Source organism: Aotus nancymaae, unplaced genomic scaffold (genome assembly GCF_030222135.1).
Source record: "Aotus nancymaae isolate 86718 unplaced genomic scaffold, 86718_ANA_hifiasm-v0.15.2.pri h1tg000030l, whole genome shotgun sequence".
NCBI classification, from domain to species: Eukaryota; Metazoa; Chordata; class Mammalia; order Primates; family Aotidae; genus Aotus; species Aotus nancymaae.
The window spans coordinates 29,056,756-29,077,941 of record NW_026988443.1 but is presented as its reverse complement, the minus strand read 5'-3'; the positions used below and the strand labels follow the sequence as shown (position 1 = coordinate 29,077,941).

At 42.3% G+C, this 21,186-nt stretch overlaps 1 protein-coding gene across 1 annotated transcript in view; it reads left to right on the top strand.

The window, feature by feature from the left end:
- RFWD3 (ring finger and WD repeat domain 3) overlaps positions 1–20,904 on the top strand; it is a 50,713-nt gene extending 29,809 nt beyond the window's left edge. The window contains exons 7-13 of the mRNA XM_012437519.2: positions 3,605–3,719; positions 4,616–4,841; positions 7,907–8,057; positions 9,677–9,853; positions 11,646–11,860; positions 13,764–13,975; positions 17,738–20,904. Of these exons, the coding sequence (XP_012292942.2) occupies positions 3,605–3,719; positions 4,616–4,841; positions 7,907–8,057; positions 9,677–9,853; positions 11,646–11,860; positions 13,764–13,975; positions 17,738–17,881 (1,240 nt within the window). The 3' untranslated portion in view covers positions 17,882–20,904. The remainder of the gene's footprint in view (positions 1–3,604; positions 3,720–4,615; positions 4,842–7,906; positions 8,058–9,676; positions 9,854–11,645; positions 11,861–13,763; positions 13,976–17,737) is intronic.
- Positions 20,905–21,186: the final 282 nt, after the last annotated feature.

The window sequence follows — 21,186 nt, the reverse complement described above, 5'->3', positions numbered from 1 at the left end:
TAGCTAATTTTTTGTATTTTTAGTAGAGACAGGGTTTCATCTTGTTAGCCAGGATGGCCTTGATCTCCTAACCTCATGATCCTTAGCCTCCCGAAGTTCTAGGATTACAGGCATGAGCTACCACGCCCAGCCCCCTTGCCCATTTTATATTAGATTTAATATTTTTTCCCAGTCTCATTGCATGAAGTAGTATTTCACCTTAATTTACATTACCTTAATTACAATTGAGGTTGAACGTATTCTTTCGTGAGCAAAAGAATTCATGTATTTTATTCATTTGTATTGGGTTGTTTGTTCCTTACTGATTTGTACGAATGTTTCGGTCAAGAAAAATTTTTTTAAAAAGACAGCGTCTTGCTCTATCACAAAGACAGGGTTTTGCTCTATCATAAAGGTCAGAGTGCAGTGGCACCATCAAACTCCTAGGCTCAAGCAGTTCTCCAAACTCAGCATCCCGAGTACGTGGGTCTACAGGCGCATGGCACCACACCTGACTCATGATTTACTAAACGGTATATTTTTTCTGTACAAGTGTTCATTGCTACTTCTATCCTACATTAAGTTTCCAGCCAGGTACAGTGGCTTACGCCTGTAATCCCAGCACTTTGGGAGGCCAAGGCAGGCAGATCACGAGGTCAGGAGTTTGAGGCCAGCCTGACCAACATGGTGAAACCCCATCTCTACTAAAAATACAAAATTAGCCAGGAGTGGTGGCATGCACCTGTAATCTCAGCTACTCAGGAGGCTGAGACAGGAGAGAATCGCTTTAACACAAGAGGCGGGGGTTTCAGTGAGCCAAGATCGTGTCACTGCACTTCAGCCTGGGCAACAGAGTGAGGCTCTGTCTCCCAAAAAAAAAAAAAAATCAAGTTTTCATGTATGAATGGACTACAATAGTCCCCCGCTTAGCCACAGTAAATATCTTCTAAGAGCCCCCAGTGAATGCCTGAAACTATAGTATTTTTTTTCCTATACATACAAATCTAAAGGTTAATTTATAAATTAGGAACAGTAAGAGATTAACAACAATAACTTATAATAAAATAGAGTGATTATGCCGATATACTGTAATAAAAGTTATGTGAATGTGGAATGTGGTCTCCATCTCTCTCTCACCATATCTCAATATTTGTGGGTTGTGGTTGATAGAAGATAATCGGAAACCATGGGAAATGAAACTAGATAAGGGGCACTACTGTACTCTTGTTCCATGGTCTTTTTGTTAATTCTTGCTCCAATATTCCAAGTTATAATTTATTGTAGCTTTAAAATATGTCCCCCCACCTTGTTCTGCAAAAGTGTCTTTTGCTATTTTTGGCATTGTTCTCCATATTAATTTTTTAAAGTTCATTTCTTAAGTTTCATGAAAAAAGCCTTTGGGATCTTGATTGAAATTGCATCAAATTTATAGAGTAACTTAAGAAGTACCATCTTTGTTGTGGTTAGTCTTTCCAGTCATGAACATTATGTAATATCCTTCCATTTATTCACTATTTTCTTGTGTCTTTCACAAGTATATTTTGCTTCATAAACGTCCTGCCTAGCCTTTTACTTTACAGTCACATGCTGCATAATGACTGTTGGGTCAATGACAGATTGCATATACAATGGTGGCCCCCTAAGATTATAACGGAGCTGAAAAATTCTGTTGTGTAAGTGATGTTGTTTTCACTGAAATGTCTTAGTGCCCCGGTTGTGGTGGCTCATACCTTTGAGACCAGCCTGGGCAACATGGTGAAACCCTGTCTCTACTAAAAATCCAAAAATTAGGTGGGCGTGGTGGCATGCACCTGTAATTTCAGCTACTCAGGAGGCTGAGGCAGGAGAATCTCTTGAACCTGGGGGCAGAGATAGCAGTGAGCCAAGATCATACCACTGTACTCCAGCCTGGGCCACAGAGCGAGACTCAGTCTCAAAAAAAGAAAAGAAAAGAAATGTCTTAACACAATGCATTACCTTTTCTATGTTTAGATACATAAATGCCACTCTATTATAATTCCCTATAGTATTCAGTATGATAACATGCTATACAAGTTTGTAGCCTGGGAGCAACAGTATCCTAGGTACATAGTAGGCTGTACTATATAGGTTTCTGTAAGTACCTTCTGTAATGTTCATATAACAAAATTGTCTAACAACATGTTTGTCAGAACATGCCCATATCATTAAGCCACACATGACTGTATTTCTAGATTGCTGTTAAAATTGTTGTGAATACATTTTTTTTTTTTTTTTTTGAAATGGAGTTTCGCTCTTGTTACCCAGGCTGGAGTGCAATGGCACGATCTCGGCTCACCGCAACCTCCGCCTCCTGGGTTCAGGCAATCCTCCTGCCTCAGCCTCCTGAGTAGCTGGGATTACAGGCATGCGCCACCATGCCTGGCTAATTTTTTTTTTGTATTTTTTAGTAGAGACGGGGTTTCACCATGTTAACCAGGATGGTCTCGATCTCTTGACCTCATGATCCACCCGCCTCAGCCTCCCAAAGTGCTGGGATTACAGGCATGAGCCACCGTACCCGGCCCCCGTTAATACATTTTTAAAATTACATTTCCTAATCAGTTATCTGATATGGAGTCCGCTATTGATCTAATTTTCTTGGTCTTGAGTCCAGCAACCTTGCTAAACTGTAATTGTTTGTGGGTTCTCTTGAATTTGCCATAAACCTAATAAGAACAGCTTTATCGGGCCGGGCGTGGTGGCTCACGCTTGTAATCCCAGCACTTTGGGAGGCCGAGGCGGGTGGATCACGAGGTCAAAAGATTGAGACCATCCTGGTCAACATGGTGAAACCCCGTCTCTACTAAAAATATAAAAAAAGATTAGCTGGGCACGGTGGCGCATGCCTGTAGTCCCAGCTACTCAGGAGGCTGAGGCAGGAGTATTGCTTGAACCCAGGAGGCGGAGGTTGCGGTGAGCAGAGATCACGCCATTGCACTGGGTAACAAAAGCGAAACTCCATCTCAAAACAGCTTTATCTCTTCCAATCTTTATATCTTTTTCTTCCATATCTCATTGGAGTGGAATTCTATCTTTGCATTTCATATTTTGAGCCTGTTTTTAGGTACATACAAAAGTATGATTGTTATTCTTGGTGAATGTGTCCTTATGTTACATTGTCCTCCTTTTGCCTATTTGTGCTTTTTCCTTATTTCTAATTGGTCTTTTGTTAGTGTTTGCTTGATGTATACTTTCACTCTTTTTAACTTCAGATTCTTTTTGGGGTTATGTTATTTGAGTATCTCATGAACAACGAAAGGCTTATTGTTTTCTTTTTAATCCAATAACCTTGGCCTTTTAACCTATCAGTTTAATCTTTTATAATTTGCCTTAGTTAAAGCACTAGATTGGCTCTGTTCTCTTGTTTTGCCTGTGGCATTTTGAGTCTTTGTTTTTTAGTAGTAGTCAAATTCCTGACAATTACTCCCTGCTTACCTCAAAACTTATTTCTGGAGAGATTTTTCTCTTTTTGTATTTTATTCACTGTCATAACATATTTACAGCAAAGTATGTGCATCATAGCATGAACTTAACTCTGCTATCTTGATGGGAAGTCTTCTCTAGCCTTCCTAATCCCCATGTGTTGCTGGCTTTACCCCTCTAGTTCCCTACTGAAGGAGCAGATGCTAAGGAAGAAGGCCGAGTTAGAATCAGCACAGTGCCGGCTCCAACTGCAGGTCCTCACTGATGAGTGCACTAGGCTTCAAAGCCGTGTTGAGGTACGTTTGTCCTTTCTAACCCAAAGAACTTTTGGAATAGGAATGGAAGAAGAATCTAAATGTTACATATATTCATCTCAGAAATAAATAGGATTTGCCAAGTTGTTTAGAAAATAAACATGACCAACTCATTATTTTATTTCTGATTAGGGAATCTGTTCAAAACTTACTACATATTTTATGATACCTATAGTCTGAATTTTATTTTATTTATTTATTTATTTATTTTGAGGCAGAGTCTCACTCTGTCACCTAGGCTGGAGTACAGTGATAATGATCTTGGCTCACTGCAACCTCTGCCTCCTGGGTTCAAGCGATTCTCCTGTCTCAGCCTCTCGAGTAGCTGGGATTACAAGCGCCTGCCACTATGCCCAGCTAATTTTTGTATTTTTAGTAGAAACAGGGTTTCACCCTGTTGGCCAGGCTGATCTCAAACTCCTGACCTCAGGTGAGCCACTGCACCTGGCCTTACAATCTGAATTTTAGAAAAAATTAAATAACCAGCCAAGAATTCCAACTTATATAAATAATTTTACTTTCCTAAATCTACCAGTCATATGAGGGCTTTACTAGGAGTTTGAAGGTTACAGTGAGCTGTGATGGCACCACTGCATTCCAGCGTGGGTGACAGAGTGAGACCCTGTCTTTTTTTTTTTTTTTTTAAAGGACTTCAAACAAAACCAACATTAAGGACTTCTACCACTTGCATTATGATGCTGGGTTCTCTTTATTTCACTTGCTTGTTGAAATACTGTAAAAACTCAGCATTTGTCTAGGATTCATGTTAACGTTTTCGTATAATGGATAAGAAATCTTTCTGTATAAGATCAAGGAATTGTGTTTGAGGGGAATATAAAATTAAAAGCGTTGTATTCATAAAATCTTTTTCATTTTAGGACTTGCAAAAACTTACGTCACATCAAAATCAGAACTTAAAGCAACCCAGGGGCTCCCAAGCATGTGTCCTGAGTGGCTTACCCTCCAGCCAGGGCCAGCACAAGTACCACTTCCAAAAGACCTTCATAGTATCTCAGGCAGGAAACTGCCGGACCATGGCATACTGTGATGCCCTGAGCTGCCTGGTGATATCACAGCCTTCTCCTCAGGCCTCTTTTCTTCCAGGTAAACAGTCTAGAATCCCAGTTTTCATGTTCTTTATTAGACTCCATGTATTTATTTCCTCTCCCTTTTTGAAAGATTCGAGACTCAGTAGTGGGCAAACACTTACCACAGCTCACCAAATTACCTTTCCCTATCAGTCCCTTGTTAATGCAAGTACCCCAGGGTGCTGCAAAGATGTCGTTACTGTCTATTGACTTCATTCTATAAATTTATTAACAAAGAGGGTAGAAATACTGATAACTGCCAGGCGTGGTGGCTCACGCCTTTAATCCTAGCACTTTAGGAGGCTGAGGTGGTGGGCGGATCACCTGAGGTTGGCAGTTCGAGACCAGCCTGACCAACATGGAGAAACCCCATCTCTACTAAAAATACAAAATTAGCCAGGCATAGTGGCGCATGCTTGTAATTCCACCTACTCGGGAGACTGAGACAGGAGAATCGCTTAAACCCAGGAGGCAGAGGTTGTGGCAAGCTGAGATCTCACCATTGCACTCAAACCTGGGTGACAACAGCAAAACTTCGTCTCAAAAAAAAAAAATAGAAATACTGATAACCATGGTAAAGCAGGAGATGGTGAAGTCCTTGATGTAGTCCAAGGAGAAGGACGTATATGTCCTATTCAACTTACAGATTCATTTTAGACTGGAAATGTTTGACAAAGCACTATTCTAAGGGTTAATTCAAGGTGAAACAAAATTTAATACTTACTTTCAGTAGTGTTCAGGTTAACAATTTCCAAATAAGAGAATTTAGGAAGTACACTGATTGTTTTATTAATACTAGGTTAATGTTCTCTCAACATATTTTGTGCTTTTTAAGCTTAATTTTAGATTTTCTAAATGTTGAAAACCAAATCTTTTCAAATGCTCAATTAAATCATTTCTAAATCTTGCGTATGTTTCTTTCTGCTATCTTCAGCATACGATTTCTGCCAACTGTGAGACCCCTTGTCTTTAGTGTGGTTTCTTCTGTTTTCCCACTTAGAGCTTCCATTCAAATGCTTCAAAATTATGTCTACCAAACTTAGGTGTATGAAGGGTTGAGTGGAATCTCTAGATTATCATAAATTTTTCTATTCACTGATACCAGGTCTGAGTTGAGAGGCTCACGCACACATACATATACATAAAGTACTTAATAGTTTTAAAAGGACATATTTTTAGGCTGGGCACAGTGGCTCATACCTGTAATCCCAGCACTTTGGGAGGCCGAGTTCATGAGGTCAGGAGATCTAGACCATCCTGGCCAACATGGAGAAACCCCATTTCTTTAAAAAAAAAAAAAAAAAAGGACATGTTTTTGTTGGTTATTTTCTCCCCCTTCAGGAATGTGAGTTTTGAAATGTCATCTGTTTCGTTTCATTTCACACAGATGTGACATATCTTGACAAATTATTTATTTTCATTCTTTATCGTTCACTCTTCTGCATCTAGAATGTCCGTGGTTCAGATGAAATATTCTGTCTCAACAGCTTTATTGGAGTATAATTGACAGGCAATAAACTGTAAATATTCAACATATACAATTTAATGAGTTTTCACATATGTAATACACCCCTAAAACCATCACTACAATCACAATAACTTTATTTTATTTATTTATACTTTTTTTGACACAAGATCTAGTTCTATCGCCTAGGCTGGAATGCAGGGAGAGGGACGTGATCTCAGCTCATTACAACCTCTACCTCCTGGGCTCTAGCCATCCTTCCCCCTCAACCTGTCAGTTAGCTGGGACCACAGGCTCACAGCACTACGCCCAGCTAATTTTTGTATTTTTTGTAGCAATGGGGTTTCACCATATTGCTCAGGCTGGTCTTGAACTCATGAATTCAAGCAAACCACTCACCTCAGCCTCCCAAAGTGCTGGGATTACAGGCATGAGTTACCACACTCAGCCATGAACATATGTATTACCCCATAAGTTTCCCTATGGCCTTTTGTAATCTCATCTGCCCCACCCTCCTGTTTCTATCCCCACGCAGTCACTGCTTTTTGTCACTGAAGATTAGTTTGCATTTTCTGGAATTTTACCTAAAAGGAATCATACAGTATTATTTTTTGTTCTGACTTCTTTTCTCTCTGCATAATTTTTTATTGTAGTGTATATTAGTAGTTAATTCCTTTTTAATGGGTAGTATTCCATTACATGTGTATACGATAGACTTGTTTATCCATTTACCTGGACATTTGGAATGGAATATACTTTTTCTTTTTTTCTTCTCTTCATGGTTATGAGGCAAGCATGGGTTGTACTTTTTTTCTTTTCTTTTTCTTTTCGTTTTGTTTTGTTTTGTTTGAGACAGAGTTTCACTCTTGTTGCCCAGGCTGGTGTGTAATGGTGCAGTCTCGGCTCATTGCAACCTCTGCCTCCCAGATTCAAGCAATTCTTCTGCCTCAGCCTCCTGAGTAGCTGGGATTACAGGCACCCATCACCTTGCCCAGCTAATTTTTTGTATTTTTAGTAGAGACAGGGTTTCACCATCTTGGCCAGGCTTGTCTCAAAACTCCTGACCTCAGGTGATCCACCTACCCTGGCATCCCAAAGTGCTGGGATTACAGGCATGAGCCACTGTGCCCAGCCTGGGTTGTACTTTTTGAAAGAAATTATAGGCCAGGCATGGTGGTTTAGGCCTATAATCCCAGCACTTTGGAAGGCTGAGATGAGCAGATCACTTGAGGCCAGGAGTTGGAGACCAGCCTGGCCAATATGGTGAAACCCCATCTCTACCAAAAAATACAAAAGTTAGCCGAGCGTGCTGGTACATGCCTGTAGTCCCAGCTACTTGAGAGGCTGAGGCAGGAGAATCGCTTGAACTGGGAGGCGGAGGTTGTAGTGAGCCGAGATTACACCACTGCACTCCAGCCTGGGTGACAGAGTGAGGCCCTATCTCAAAAATAAATAAATAAATTATAACATAGGAGAATTTTTATTTTGTTTGGCCAGGTGATTCCCAAGGACTTGCATGCTAAGAAAGGTGGACAAAGGAGCTACTTGAAAAAGTAGTTTGCATTGCCCTACGTTCACTTTCAGTGATCTGTTTCATACTCTCTTGCCTTTGACAGGCTTTGGTGTTAAGATGTTAAGTACTGCCAACATGAAAAGCAGTCAGTACATTCCGATGCATGGCAAACAGATCCGTGGACTAGCTTTTAACAGTTGCTCCAGAGGCTTACTACTGTCTGCTTCCCTAGACAACACTATTAAACTGACCAGGTGAGTGATTTGGGGAGGAAGGTGGATATTGGGCTGTTTAGTGTTGAGTAGCATGAAATTAATATCAGTGTTATGATGACCTTAGCTCTGTTTTTTTTGGTCTGAGACATTGTCTTCTGAGATCCATTTAAAATATATTGCTTTTAGACGTGTACACAGGAGGTTACAAAACTAAGTGTAGTATCCTGTTTTGTTAAAATTATATATGTTACAAAAGATGTCTAAAGCATATTTTAAGTAGATGAGAATAAAATTCTAAAGTTGGTGGAGGCCAGGCGTGATGGCTCACGCCTGTAATTCCAGCACTGGGGGAGGCCGAGGCAGGCAGATCACCTGAGGTCAGGAGTTCGATACTAGCCTGGCCAACATGGTGAAACCCAGTCTTTGCTAAAAATACAAAGATTAGCTGGGCATGGTGGCAGGCATCTGTAATTCCACCTACCAGGGAGGCTGAGGCAAGAGAATCACTTGAAGAATCACCTGGGAAGTAGAGGTTACAGTGAGCTGAGATCACACTACTGTACTCCAGCCTGGACAACAGAGCAAGGCTCTGTCTCTAAGTAAGTAAATAATTAAAAATAATAAAAAAATAAAGTTTGTGGAATGATAGGATTGAGGGAGCTTTGGTACCTGACATCACAGAGTCACCATACCAGGTTGGGACTGCTTACTCCTGGTCCTGGTCTGTTACCTGGATAATTCCGAGGAACAGAGATGTTCACCAAGCACTCACTGCCTTTGGGTACCATAATTACTTCTTTTATACCCTCACTTACTTGCTTACTTACTTATTTATTTTTGAGAGAGAGAGTCTCGCTCTGTCACTGAGGCTGGAGTATAGTGGCATGGTCTTGGCTCACTGCAGCCTCCACCTCCTGGTTTCAAGTGATTCTCCTATCTCAGCCTCCCAAGTAGTTGGGATTATGGTTGTATGCCACCTGGCTAATTTTTTTTTCTAGATGGAGTCTTGCTCTGTCGCCAGGCTGGAGTGCAGTGGCTCGATCTTGGCTTACTGCAACCTCTGCCTCTGGGTTCAAACAATTCTTGTGTCTCAGCCTCCCAAGTAGATGGGATTACAGGCAAGTGCCACCACACCCAGCTAATTTTTGTATTTTTACTAGAGACGGGGTTTCACCATGTTGGCCAGGATGTTCTCAATCTCTTGACCTCCTGATCCACCCGCCTCAGCCTCCCAAAGTGCTGGGATTACAGGCGTGAACCACTGCGACTGGCCACACCTCGCTAATTTTTGTGTTTTTAGTAGAGGTAGAGTTTTGCCATGTTGGTCAGACTGGTCTCAAAACTCTTGTCCTCAAGTGATCTGCCTGCCTCAGCTTCCCAAAATGCTAGGATTACAGGGGTGTGCCACCATGCCCTGTCCCTTTATTCTTTTACTTCCTTACAACTCAAGAGGAAAACCTGTGGCCCCCAAAACAAATGTTCTAGAATTTAAAGGAGTTACCTGGGCAGATCTTAGAAAAAATAGGGAATCCAGATATTTTGGGCGTGTGAGTGTGTTCTCAGTAAGGATTAAGGATCATATAAATGATACTCTTTACATCTTTGTCATGTATTTGATTTTCTTAATGCAATTGTAAAAGTCTTTTGTAACTCCACAGCCTGGAGACAAACACCGTGGTCCAGACTTACAATGCTGGACGTCCTGTCTGGAGCTGTTGCTGGTGTCTTGATGAGAATAACTACATGTATGCTGGACTGGCCAATGGTTCAATTCTAATATATGACATGCGAAACACAAGCAGTCATGTCCAGGAGTTAGTAGCTCAGAAAGCCAGGTAGGGAGCCACTTACTGTCTTATTATTAGGTTCATTGTTTCTTCAGAGGGTGTTCCACAGTTGGTCAGAAATCCTCACGAGAGTTTTTGAAGATCCACTTGATGTCACTTCAGAATCAATAACATTCTTATTAATAAGAGTTTATATCCATGATATTTCATATGACAGAGAGTTCTGGTACAATTATAGCCAGGTTCATAGTCAGTAATCATCTAACATGGCAAAATAGAGTCAGATCTCTGTTCAGAACCCAGCTCCACTATTTACAAGTTGTGTGACCGTAGTTGTATTTCTTAGCCCATTGAAAGCTTCATCTGTAAAATCTGGTCAACGTAGGCCACTTGCTTTAATAGCCACATGTCTAGCACACAGGAATAGAGCAGTTAAGGCTAGCCTAATAAAAAGTGATTTAAAACTTACCTAATCCAAAGGTAAAACAACTTGTTTGAAGATACTGTATTACTATTTATCATTGAATCCATTTATGAGATTGAGAAGTTTATAAAGTCAGCCCAAGTTCTGAGGATGGATGGCCACCAGCACCACTATGTCTTAGAATGGGTTGAGCCGCCCTATAGGTATAAAGTTCTCAGAAGGGGAGTAGTAGGGTCTGTGACCTGGCCAAAATGAAAAGTATCCTAAGAGATAATTTGTTTCCAACTGGATATGTTAAAAACAGAGAGCTAAACATAAAGATAACAATAAAGTAATAATTATTTACTGAAACCTATGCCCACATAGAGTAGACAGTAAAATACAGCAAGGTTTTTTTTGTTGGTGGCAAGTTTTTATTGTTGTTTTTTTTTCTTAAGACAGCATCTTACTCTTTAAGCCAGGCTGGAGTGCAGTGGCACAGTCTTGGCTCACTGCATCCTCTGCCTCCTGAGTATTTGGGACTACAGGTGTGTGCCACCACACCTGACTAACTTTTGTATCTTTAGCAGAGACAGGGTTTCACCGTGTTGGCCAGGCTGGTCTCAAACCCCTGACCTCAAGTGATTCTCCCACATTAGCTTCCCTAAGTGCTGGGATTACAGGCGTGAGCCACGACGTCCAGTAAGTACCAAACTAAAACCCAACAAGTTTTAAAATGGCAAGGAAAGAGTATTTGTATGTATTGTTCATTTTTATTTTTGTTTACTTTGATTACCTTTATTGTGACAGGGAAAATGAAATAAAATAGGCAAAGTAGACACTTTGGCAACTTTGGCGTGAAGGAGTTCACAGCAGAAATGAGTTCCTAGGAACACGGTTTGAAGGATGATATTTCTGAGAGAATTCTTGGCGTGTAGTCCTGGTCATATGCTTGCAGAAGGAAATTTAGAAAATCTAAAAAGTCCTGTTTCTGAATTTAAATGTAGCTGCTTTTAGCTGTATTTTAATTGTGGAGTCTGTCAGCTACAACTTGGAATCTTTATTTTGTTATATATTTAAGCTTTGTTTCTTTCCTGACTTTTCTTTGTATGTGGCTAACCGCATTTCCACAAACTTCACACCAGTCAAGCTTCCTAGTAAATTGTTATCTTTTTATCCCTTAAATTTCCTAGTTATTTTTCCTTTTTTTTTTTTTTAGACCATCTGGTATCTCCCTTGAAATTAGGTGCAGAATATTATATGTATACTCTTGTTTCTACAGAGAGGGTTGATAATTTTTATCAGATGTCAGAGGATAGTGACTAAAGGTGTTTAACCTCTGTAGAGGTAGGAATGTGCTTGCAGGTTCCTGGTAGAGGGGTCTAGAGCCATCCGAGTTTTGGAATGTAAGATACAGTTTCCGTTCTTTCCCTTCAGATGTCCACTGGTCTCCCTGTCATACATGCCCAGAGCTGCCTCGGCTGCATTTCCATATGGTGGGGTGCTGGCTGGGAACTTGGAGGATGCTTCCTTCTGGGAACGGAAAATGGACTTTACTCATTCGCCTCATGTGCTGCCCTTGGAGCCAGGGGGCTGCACAGACTTTCAGACAGAAAACAACTCCCGGCACTGTCTTGTGACCTACAGGCCTGGTGAGTAGTGGAATGTCCTTGTGGGGCCTCCTTTGGTTTATTTGGGAGCACAATGGTAGAGAAGAGGGAAGGAGAGTTTGATCCTATCCTTTGGGTGGCTGTGGTACCCGTCACAGGCTAACAAGATATGTTGTAGCTCTTGCTACTGTAGGAAGGATGGTGTCTCCAAACTCCCCCACAGAGCCTGCCTTCCTGCTCCTTACATGTGAGGACTGAAGCATATTCTGCCAGGTCCTCCTGGAAGTGAATTAGCCACTCAGGAGCCCCTGCAACTTAGAACAGTAGTGGAATGAGGGGGCCAGCTCATTGAGCCACCTTGAGATCACTTTTTTGTCTTCTGCCTGCCCCTCACTTCCCCTGAGAGAAAAGCCCAGATTAGGGCAGCCATGTAGTACCCGGCGTATTGTTTATTCCTCCTTATTTGGGCTGACAAAGGTAAATAAGGGGAGATGGACAACAGTGGTTGTGTGGGCTCAGCCAGCTGAACATCTCTGTCTTTGGAATCAAAGGTGGAACCCCTAACAGCAGACTATGCTTTATTCACAGCTTCTTTCTAAGCTAAGTGGCACGAATCTAAATTCCTGGTAAACTGTACTGATGGTCAGCGTTGTAAGTTTTTTCTTTCTAATTTGGTCTTGAGGTCTCTGTCAGGAGAGTGGCTATAAACTCTAGCCCTGTTCTGCCAAGCTCAAGGGAGTTGGTTGTGAATGTTCATAGTGTGTCTTTCACAGGATACTCCTTTGTCCTGGTAGATGGCCTAATGCCTGTCTGACGTATGACCAGGTGTCCCTCTCACAGGGAACTTGTTTATACTGGCAGGTACCCTTGTGGCTCTTGTCTAACCTGTGTCCAGTTTATTTCCTTTGAGATAGCGACTCTCCAGGAGAGCCCTGAATAGGAAAGAAGCTAGCTTCAGGTGTGTTGGTCAAGTGAGATGCAAAGGAGGCAGTGCATAAAACACGTGAAATAACGGAAACAGCTTACTTGATAGATCCCAAAGAAAAGAGGGCAAGCATGCTTCAGAGGGCCAATGGGAAGAAGGGGTTAGGCCATCCTAGGGGCGGGGTGGGGGTTGAGGGGAGGGACAAGTGGGCTATATTGTGAATCTCGCTCAGAGAAGAGACGTTGTAACTAGACCAAAGTTGACAGGGTACATCTGGGTTTCAAATAATTTATGCCAGCCTTAAAAACAGATGCTGAGGTAACAACTATATTTAAAAAATTTATAACAGGCAGGTGTTTAGTTAGAGTTAGTCATTAAATGTCCCCACTTCTAGTTGTGGGTAGATCTACTCATGATTTTAAGTTTTATTTGAGCTGAGAAACATCTCAGTAGCACTTCGCTCTAAAGACCCTTGTGCTCTTTGTCATCCCACAGCTCTGCTATCTCCAAGAATGTGATTTTCTGTGACTGGTGTAGAAAGCCTGGGAGTTTTATTTTGTTCTCTGGCTTTTGTTTGCCTCCCAGCAGAATTTCAAATACATGTTTCCCTTTCTGTAATAGCATGCTCTCACTTTATAAAAAAGTGCAGTCCCTAGGGCTAATGAGGTTCTCACTGGGGGAAGGGAAAAACCTTTTACTGAGAATTCTTGAGAGAGAAATCCCTCAGCAGAGGTGTCAGGAGACTGATCTTACTAAAACAGATAAGTCACTCTCAGAATTGTTTTTCTCTTAAGCAAAAAGCTATTGTAGATAACTTGATTTCTAGCCTATGGTTCTGAATTTCATTGATGCTGTGATATTTTGTTCTTGTCCTTTTATTTGTTTTGTAGCTATTTTTGATGGTTTAATGTGTTTATGGCTTTTCCATCCAAGTAGGTTGTAAGTGTCTGAGGTTTGGGTACTTGATTAATTTTTTTTGTAGCATACCCCTGGTGCAGCACTGATTTCTGTGTCCCATAGATAAAAATCATACCACGATACGAAGTGTGCTGATGGAAATGTCCTACAGACTGGATGACACTGGAAATCTGGTCTGCTCCTGCCATCCTGTACACACATTTTTTGGAGGACCCACTTGCAAACTGTTGACCAAAAATGCCATTTTCAAAAGCCCAGAGAATGATGGCAACATCCTGGTCTGTACTGGGGATGAAGCAGCAAATTCTGCCCTGGTGAGCCTGTAATTTTTTACTTTCATATAAAAAGTAGTTTTGCTTAAAATATTGGTAAGGGAAAACTTGAACATTTTTTTACAGAAGCTCATAAAGCAAAAAAGTTCTGCTATGCAATCCCACATATCCACATTTGTGTGTATGTGATATTGCCTGGTTTACATATGAGTTGTGCTTTCCATACTGCTTCGTAGTTTATTCTTTTCCCATTTCACTTCCTATCTTAGAGATGTTTTCATTTCACTATCTGTAAAGTCACCTCATTCTTTTTAACTGAGCCACAGTTCCAGGGGTCATACTGTATGTGAATCTTTAAAGAAAGAAAGTAAAGACAGTACTGACACCTCAATAAAATAATTAATTCAGGCCTCAGCTTCATCAATTCAGGATTAAACAAACAGATGAAAGATTGATGGGGAATTTTACAGTGGAAGAATCAGCCTGTCACCACCTGAACATGTTGATCAATTTTAGCATCACTGTAGGTGGGTCAACCAAAAATAATTGGGTCTTTTTGATGTGATGACAATAGGAAGCACATGGTGCCTCCTATGAGATGTCTTTTTTTTTTTTTTCTTGAGACAGAGTCTCGCTTCGTCGCCAGGTGCCAGGACGGAGGGCAGTGGCCCAGTCTCAGCTTACTGCAACCTCCACCTCCTGGGTTCAAGCAATTCTCCTGCCTCGGCCTCCTGAGTAGCTGGGACTACAGGCATGTGCCACCACGCCCAGCTAATTTTTGTAATTTTAGTAGAGACGGGGTTTCACCATGTTGGCCAGGATGGTCTCGATCTCTTGACCTCGTGAGCCACTGCGCCCAGCCTTTTTTTTTGAAACAATAATCCCTCTGTCACCCAGGCTGGAGTGCAATGGCACGATCTTGGCTCACTGCTGCAACCTCCACCTCCCTAGTTCAAGTGATTCTCCTGCCTCAGCCTCCTGAGTAGCTGAGATTACAGGCACCTGCCACCACCTCTGAATAATTTTTGTATTTTTAGTAGTGACGGGGTTTTACCACGTTGGCCAGGCTGGTCTCGAACTCCTAACCTCAAGTGATCTGCCAGCCTGGGCCTCCCAAAGTGCTGGGATTACAGGTGTGAGTCACTGCACCTGGCCGAGATGTTCATGAACCTGAGTCTAATTAAGGTTTAGAGCAGCATTTTCTAATACAGTCACACTAGCCACATGAGCACTTTAAGTGTGCTTAGTGCCACGGAAGAACTTAATGTTTTACTTTAATCAAGTTAAATTTAAGTAAACTTGTCTGACTAAGGCCACTATATTGTATAGTGCCACTCTAGAAGCTAGCGCTAACTTTCATTGACTGGAGTTGCAGGGAATAGAGGAGAACAAGTTTAATGATAGCACAGAAAGCATATACACCAGTCCAGGTTGGGGGTGTTCTCTAAAACAGCTGATCCAGCTTCCACAACAATAGTCAATGGCAGAAGAAAAAAGGTGGGAAGGTTGGGTCTGATCTAGGTTAAAAGAGACAATTAAAATTTATAAACACCAGATGTAATGTAGACCTTACTTCATCCTGATTCAAATAAACTGGATATAAAAAAAATCAGAAAATGCTGATTATGCACCAGGTATTAGATAATACTGTAGAATTATTATTATTATTATTATTATTTTTTTTTGAGACGGAGTTTCGCTCTTGTTACCCAGGCTGGAGTGCAATGGTGCGATCTCGGCTCACCGCAACCTCCGCCTCCTGGGTTCAGGCAATTCTCCTGCCTCAGCCTCCTGAGTAGCTGGGATTACAGGCACGGGCCACCATGCCCAGCTAATTTTTTGTATTTTTAGTAGAGATGGAGTTTCACCATGTTGACCAGGATGGTCTCGATCTCTTGACCTCGTGATCCACCCGCCTCGGCCTCCCAAAGTGCTGGGATTACAGGCGTGAGCCACCGCGCCCGGCCAACTGTAGAATTATTAATTTTGTTGTACATGATAACATTATGCCTGATATAAGAAAATGTCTTTTTTTTTTTTTTTTTTTTTTTTGAGACAGAGTTTTGCTCTTGTCCAGGCTGGAGTGCAATGGCGCCATCTCAGCTCACCACAACCTCCACCTCTGGATTCAAGCTGTTCTCCTGCCTCAGCCTCCCGAGTAGCTAGGATTACAGGCATGCACCACCACATCCAGCTAATTTTGTATTTTTAGTAGAGACAGGGTTTCTTCATGTTGGTCAGGCTGGTCTTGAACTCCCAACTTCAGGTGATCTCCCCACCTCAGCCTCCCACGTGCTGGGATTACAGGTGTGAGCCATCACGTCCGGCCTGTCTTTTTTTTTTTTCCCCCCCTTGAGACAATCTCACTCTGTTACCCAGGCTGTAGTACAGTAGCACAATCTTGGCTCACTGCAACCTCCGCCTCCTGGGTTCAAGCGATTCTCCTGCTTCAGCCCTCCATGTAGCTATAGAAGTGCACCACGATGCCTGGCTATTTTTTTTGTATTTTTAGTAGAGATGGGGATTCGCCTTGTTGGCCAGGCCGGTCTTGAACCCCGACCTTAAATGATCCCTCTGCCTCAGACTCCCAAAGTGCTGGGATTATAGGCATGAGCCACTGTGCCTGGCCCTCTCTACTTTTTTTTTTTTTTTTTTTTTTGAGAAAGAGTCTCTCTCTGTCATCCAGTCTGGAGTGCAGAGGTGCAATCTTGGCTTACTGCAACCTCCACCTCCTGGCTTCAAGTGATTCTCGTGCTTCAGCCTCCCAAGTAGCTGGGACTACAGGTGTGTTCTGCCATCCTGGCTATCTCTACTTTTTAATACTTTAAAATGTTTTTCTTTGCTTTTTTTTTTTTTTAAAGAAACAGTATCTTGCTCTGTCCTGGCTGGAGTGCAGTGGTGTAATCATGGCTCACTGTAGCCTCCTTAGCTCAAGCAATCCTCTTTCAGCCTCCTGAGTATCTGGAACTGCAGGCATGCACCACCACACCTGGCTAATTTTTAAATTTCTTGTAGAGATGGGAATCTTGCTATGTTGCCCTAGCTGGTCTCAGTCTCCTATCCTCAAGGTATCCTCCCATCTCTGCCTCTCAAAGTGTTGGAATTACAGGTGTGAGCCACCATGCCTGACCAATAATAAATTTTTAGAGGCCAGATGCAGTGGCTCATGCCTGTAATCCTAGCACTTTGGGAGGCCAAGACGGGCGGATCTTCTGAGTTCAGGAGTTCAAGCCCAGCCTGGCCAACATGGTGAAACCCCATCTCTACCAAAAATACAAGAAAATTAGCTGGGTGTGGTGGCAAGCACCTGTAGTCCCAGCTACTTGGGAGGCTGAGGCAGGAGAATCGCTTGAACCTGGGAGGTGGAGGTTGCAATGAGCCAAGATCATGCCAGGGCACTCCAGCCTGGGCAATGAGAGTGAGACTCTAACCCTCCCCCTCCCCGGCAAAAAAAAAAAAAAAAAAAAAAAAGGTGAGTTCCATGAGGCCAAGAGCAGGGACTTTATCTTATTGGCCCATCTGTCCCTAGATGAGCCTGGTACATAGATTGAAGGAATGGAATTTGGGCTCTATTTTCAGATCTACTTACAGGTAGACTAATTGCTGATTACAGTAGGTGAGGCTGTACCTGAACTATGTCAGGTGTGCTGACTTTGAGTAACCTTGCGAAGGTTAGGGATGGCTTGTTTTTCTCTACAGGTAATGTTCTCTCTGCATCCTTTTCTGACTTGTTTGATGATAAAGAAAGCAAGTCCCTTGGGTGAACTGATTGACTTCTGACTCCTCTCTGCTTGCTTTCTTCAGCTGTGGGATGTTGCCAGTGGCTCGTTGCTCCAGGAACTGCAGACTGCTCAGCCTGTCTTGGACATATGCCCATTTGAGGTGAACCATAACAGCTACTTGGCCACCTTAACAGAGAAGATAGTCCACATCTATAAGTGGGAGTGACCATGGTCTTGAAACCTTTCAGGCATGCTGCTGGTTAAGTTTAAATGTTGTTTGCTAGCAGCCCCAAGCAAGATCCCTGTTTACTGTCTGCAGCCTAGAACACTGGGGATCATGGTTTGTTCCATTAGTATGATTCTAGGACTCTGTGTCACTGAGACGCTACAGATTGTGTATCTGTCATGTCCACTAAAAGAGTAATTGATGGGTACTTTATCTACATTATCCATTTCTTGGGTTTAAAGCCTTCATTAACCATTATTGTTTGCGTGAAATTCTTATTTTATTTTCTGTGTGATTTTCTGGACCTTAGAGAGTGTCCTCTCTCAGTCATCTGGATGTGTGTGGGCATTAAGTGTTTTCTGGGGGATATGACACCCCACCTGAGCTGTTTTGTCACTTAGGTATCCTTGAAAGGACTAACCTTCATCTTGATACTGATTTGATGCAACATAGATATAAAAGAGTATTATTCAGTTGAACACACGAGGGCACTGTAGAACCTTATGTCTGGTTTATTTCTGACCTTGAAGGCTGACAATCTTTTAGTAACTTGTCTTATCCCCACAGAAGTATGTGATAGAGCGCATGTGGATGTGCTTTGTGGCAACAACACTTGGTTGTTTTTTTTGTTTTTTGAGATGGAGTCTCACTTTGTTGCCCAGGCTGGAGTGTGGTAATGTCATCTTGGCTCACTGCAACCTCTGCCTCCCGGGTTCAAGTGATTTTCCTGCCTCAGCCTCCGGAGTATCTGGGACTACAGGTATGCATCGCCATGCCCAGCTAAATTTTTGTATTTTTAGTAGAGATGGGGTTTCACCACGTTGGCCAGGGTGGTGTCGATCTCTTGACCTCGTGATCCACCGGCCTCGACCTCCCAAAGTGCTGGGATTACAGGTGTGAGCCACCACACCCGGCAGGAACAACGCTTGTGTTCTAGGTATGAAGTGCTGGAACATTGGCAGACCCAGTGATGGAAGCAGCTAGTGAACTAGTCCCTTTGCTAATGACTTGTGCATTAAGTTCCTAATTCTCCTAAATTGCTTTGTGAGAAGTAAGGAAAGAGGCTGGTTGTTTGAGCAGTGGGGAAGATTTTGCTTTTTCTAGCCAGCCTAGGATCTCAGGATTGATTTTATCCAAGCTAGTGCTTTAAAGAACACTCTCTATCTCTTGCCTGGAAAAGATGAGGGGTATGTCAAAGCTTTTACTTGAGTCTACCCTAGTGTCAGAGATTAGGAGCAATAACATAAAAGAGTTTACAAAATTTATTCAGACTGCTGTTGAAAACATGAGAAGTTCCTGGATGTCAGATAAGCAAAAAAATAATAAAAAGAAAAAAAGAAAACATGAGAAGAACTTGTCTGTCCCATTTTGAAAGAGTTCCTATCTAAATAAAGCCAATCCCTCAGTCTGAAGGGCCATTCATAAGTGTTTTTTATACTTTCCAGATAAAGCTTTCCCTGTATGAAGCTGATGTTTGATTCCAATTTCCTCTGATTTGCCTCCCTAACCTTTTCTTAAAATGTTAATAAAATGGCTATTCTCAGGAATAGTGTTTGGGAAACCTATGTGAATGGCAGGGAGTTACCCACCAACATTCATTCCATACCTGGATTGACCAACTCTGGGAGCGTCACTTTTCTCCAATAGAGGGCTGAGTTTATATTTTATTTTTTTGCTTTGCTCAGACTGCTTTGCCAAACCACTGACCTCAACAGAATATGCTTAAAGATATGGGCAGGTCAGTGTATGCAGTCTTATTTTCTCAAATGATTGGTGAAGAGATGTTATTGTTTTTATTATAAAACACTTCTGACCTGTCAGTTCAAGAGCTATTTTTTTTTTCTCCCCGCCACCCCCAAGATCTTTCTCTCCAACAAGGGGTTATTGCAGTAGATTTCCCCAGAGTTCCAAGTTCTAGTTGTGCCTTTTAATGACCCTTTAGTATTTTAGGACATCATTTTTTCCTTTTTTAAATTTTTTGTAGAAACGGATGTTTTACTATTTTGCCCAAGCTCGTCTTGAACTCCTGGCCTCAAGCAGTCCTCCTGTCTTGGCCTCCTAAAGTACTGAGATGATAGGCATGAGCCAGTGTACCCGGCCCCTATTTGAAGACATCTTTTGTAAAAGCTAGCTTCTTGAACCCGAGAAAAGCTCTTTTCTCAGAGGAGATATTCCTTTTGATATGTTGATGATTAAGAATGGCTGCCCAGGCCTGGAGTTTCAGTGGCAGAATAGGATTGGAGTTAAAAAACAGAACTCACCTGGCTTCAGCAGATGGCCACTGAGAAGATACAGGCGGTCAAGCCCTGGCTGGCTTCCTCTTTGGGCCTGGGTAGGATTAGGATTTGACTTGCTTTGAAGTACACTCAACTGATGCTGATTGATTGCCCTAAGAATAGGAAGCAAGGGACTTACCTATGAGAGACCTTAGGTGAATCCTAAGTCTTGCCAGTCCTTGCAGTTGTACATTAAATTTGGATGTTTTGGAAGCAAATTCATGTGACTGTGACTAATTTCTCCAAAGGAAAAAAATTTTGTCCAGCCTGGCCAACATGGTGAAATTAAAATTTTGTAATAAAAATACAAAAATTAGCTGAACACAGTGGCATGTGCCTGTAGTCCCAGCTACTTGGGAGGTGAGGCAGGGGAATCGCTTAAAACTGGGAGGCAGAGTTTGCAGTAGGCTGAGATTGTGCCACTGCACTCCAGCCTGGGCGACAGCGAGGCTGGCTCTATCTCAGAAAACAAAACTTTGTCCCCATTCCCAATCCCTGTTGCAGGACATCACATAGATGGTAATGGGGACAAGAAGAATAGATGCAGGCTTTAGTCTTCTGGGTTCCACCAGGCTGTCTGCCCCATCATATTCCTTTGCCACTGTATCTATGGTTTTTTCCCCCACTTGAGGATTTGGAGTTAAACAAACTCAAAATATCTTGTCGTTCTATGTATCCTTGCCCCTGCTTTGAAAACAGGGCAGTGAGAACTCTGTTTGTACACTATGTTTTAATGTTTCTGTTTTATGTTTTTTTTTTTTTTTTGAGACGGAGTTTCGCTCTTGATACCCAGGCTGGAGTGCAATGGCGCGATCTCGGCTCACCGCAACCTCCGCCTCCTGGGTTCAGGCAATTCTCCTGCCTCAGCCTCCTGAGTAGCTGGGATTACAGACACGCGCCACCGTGCCCAGCTAATTTTTTGTATTAGTAGAGACGGGGTTTCACCATGTTGACCAGGATGGTCTCGATCTCTTGACCTCGTGATCCACCCGCCTCGGCCTCCCAAAGTCTGTTTTATGTTTTAACGTT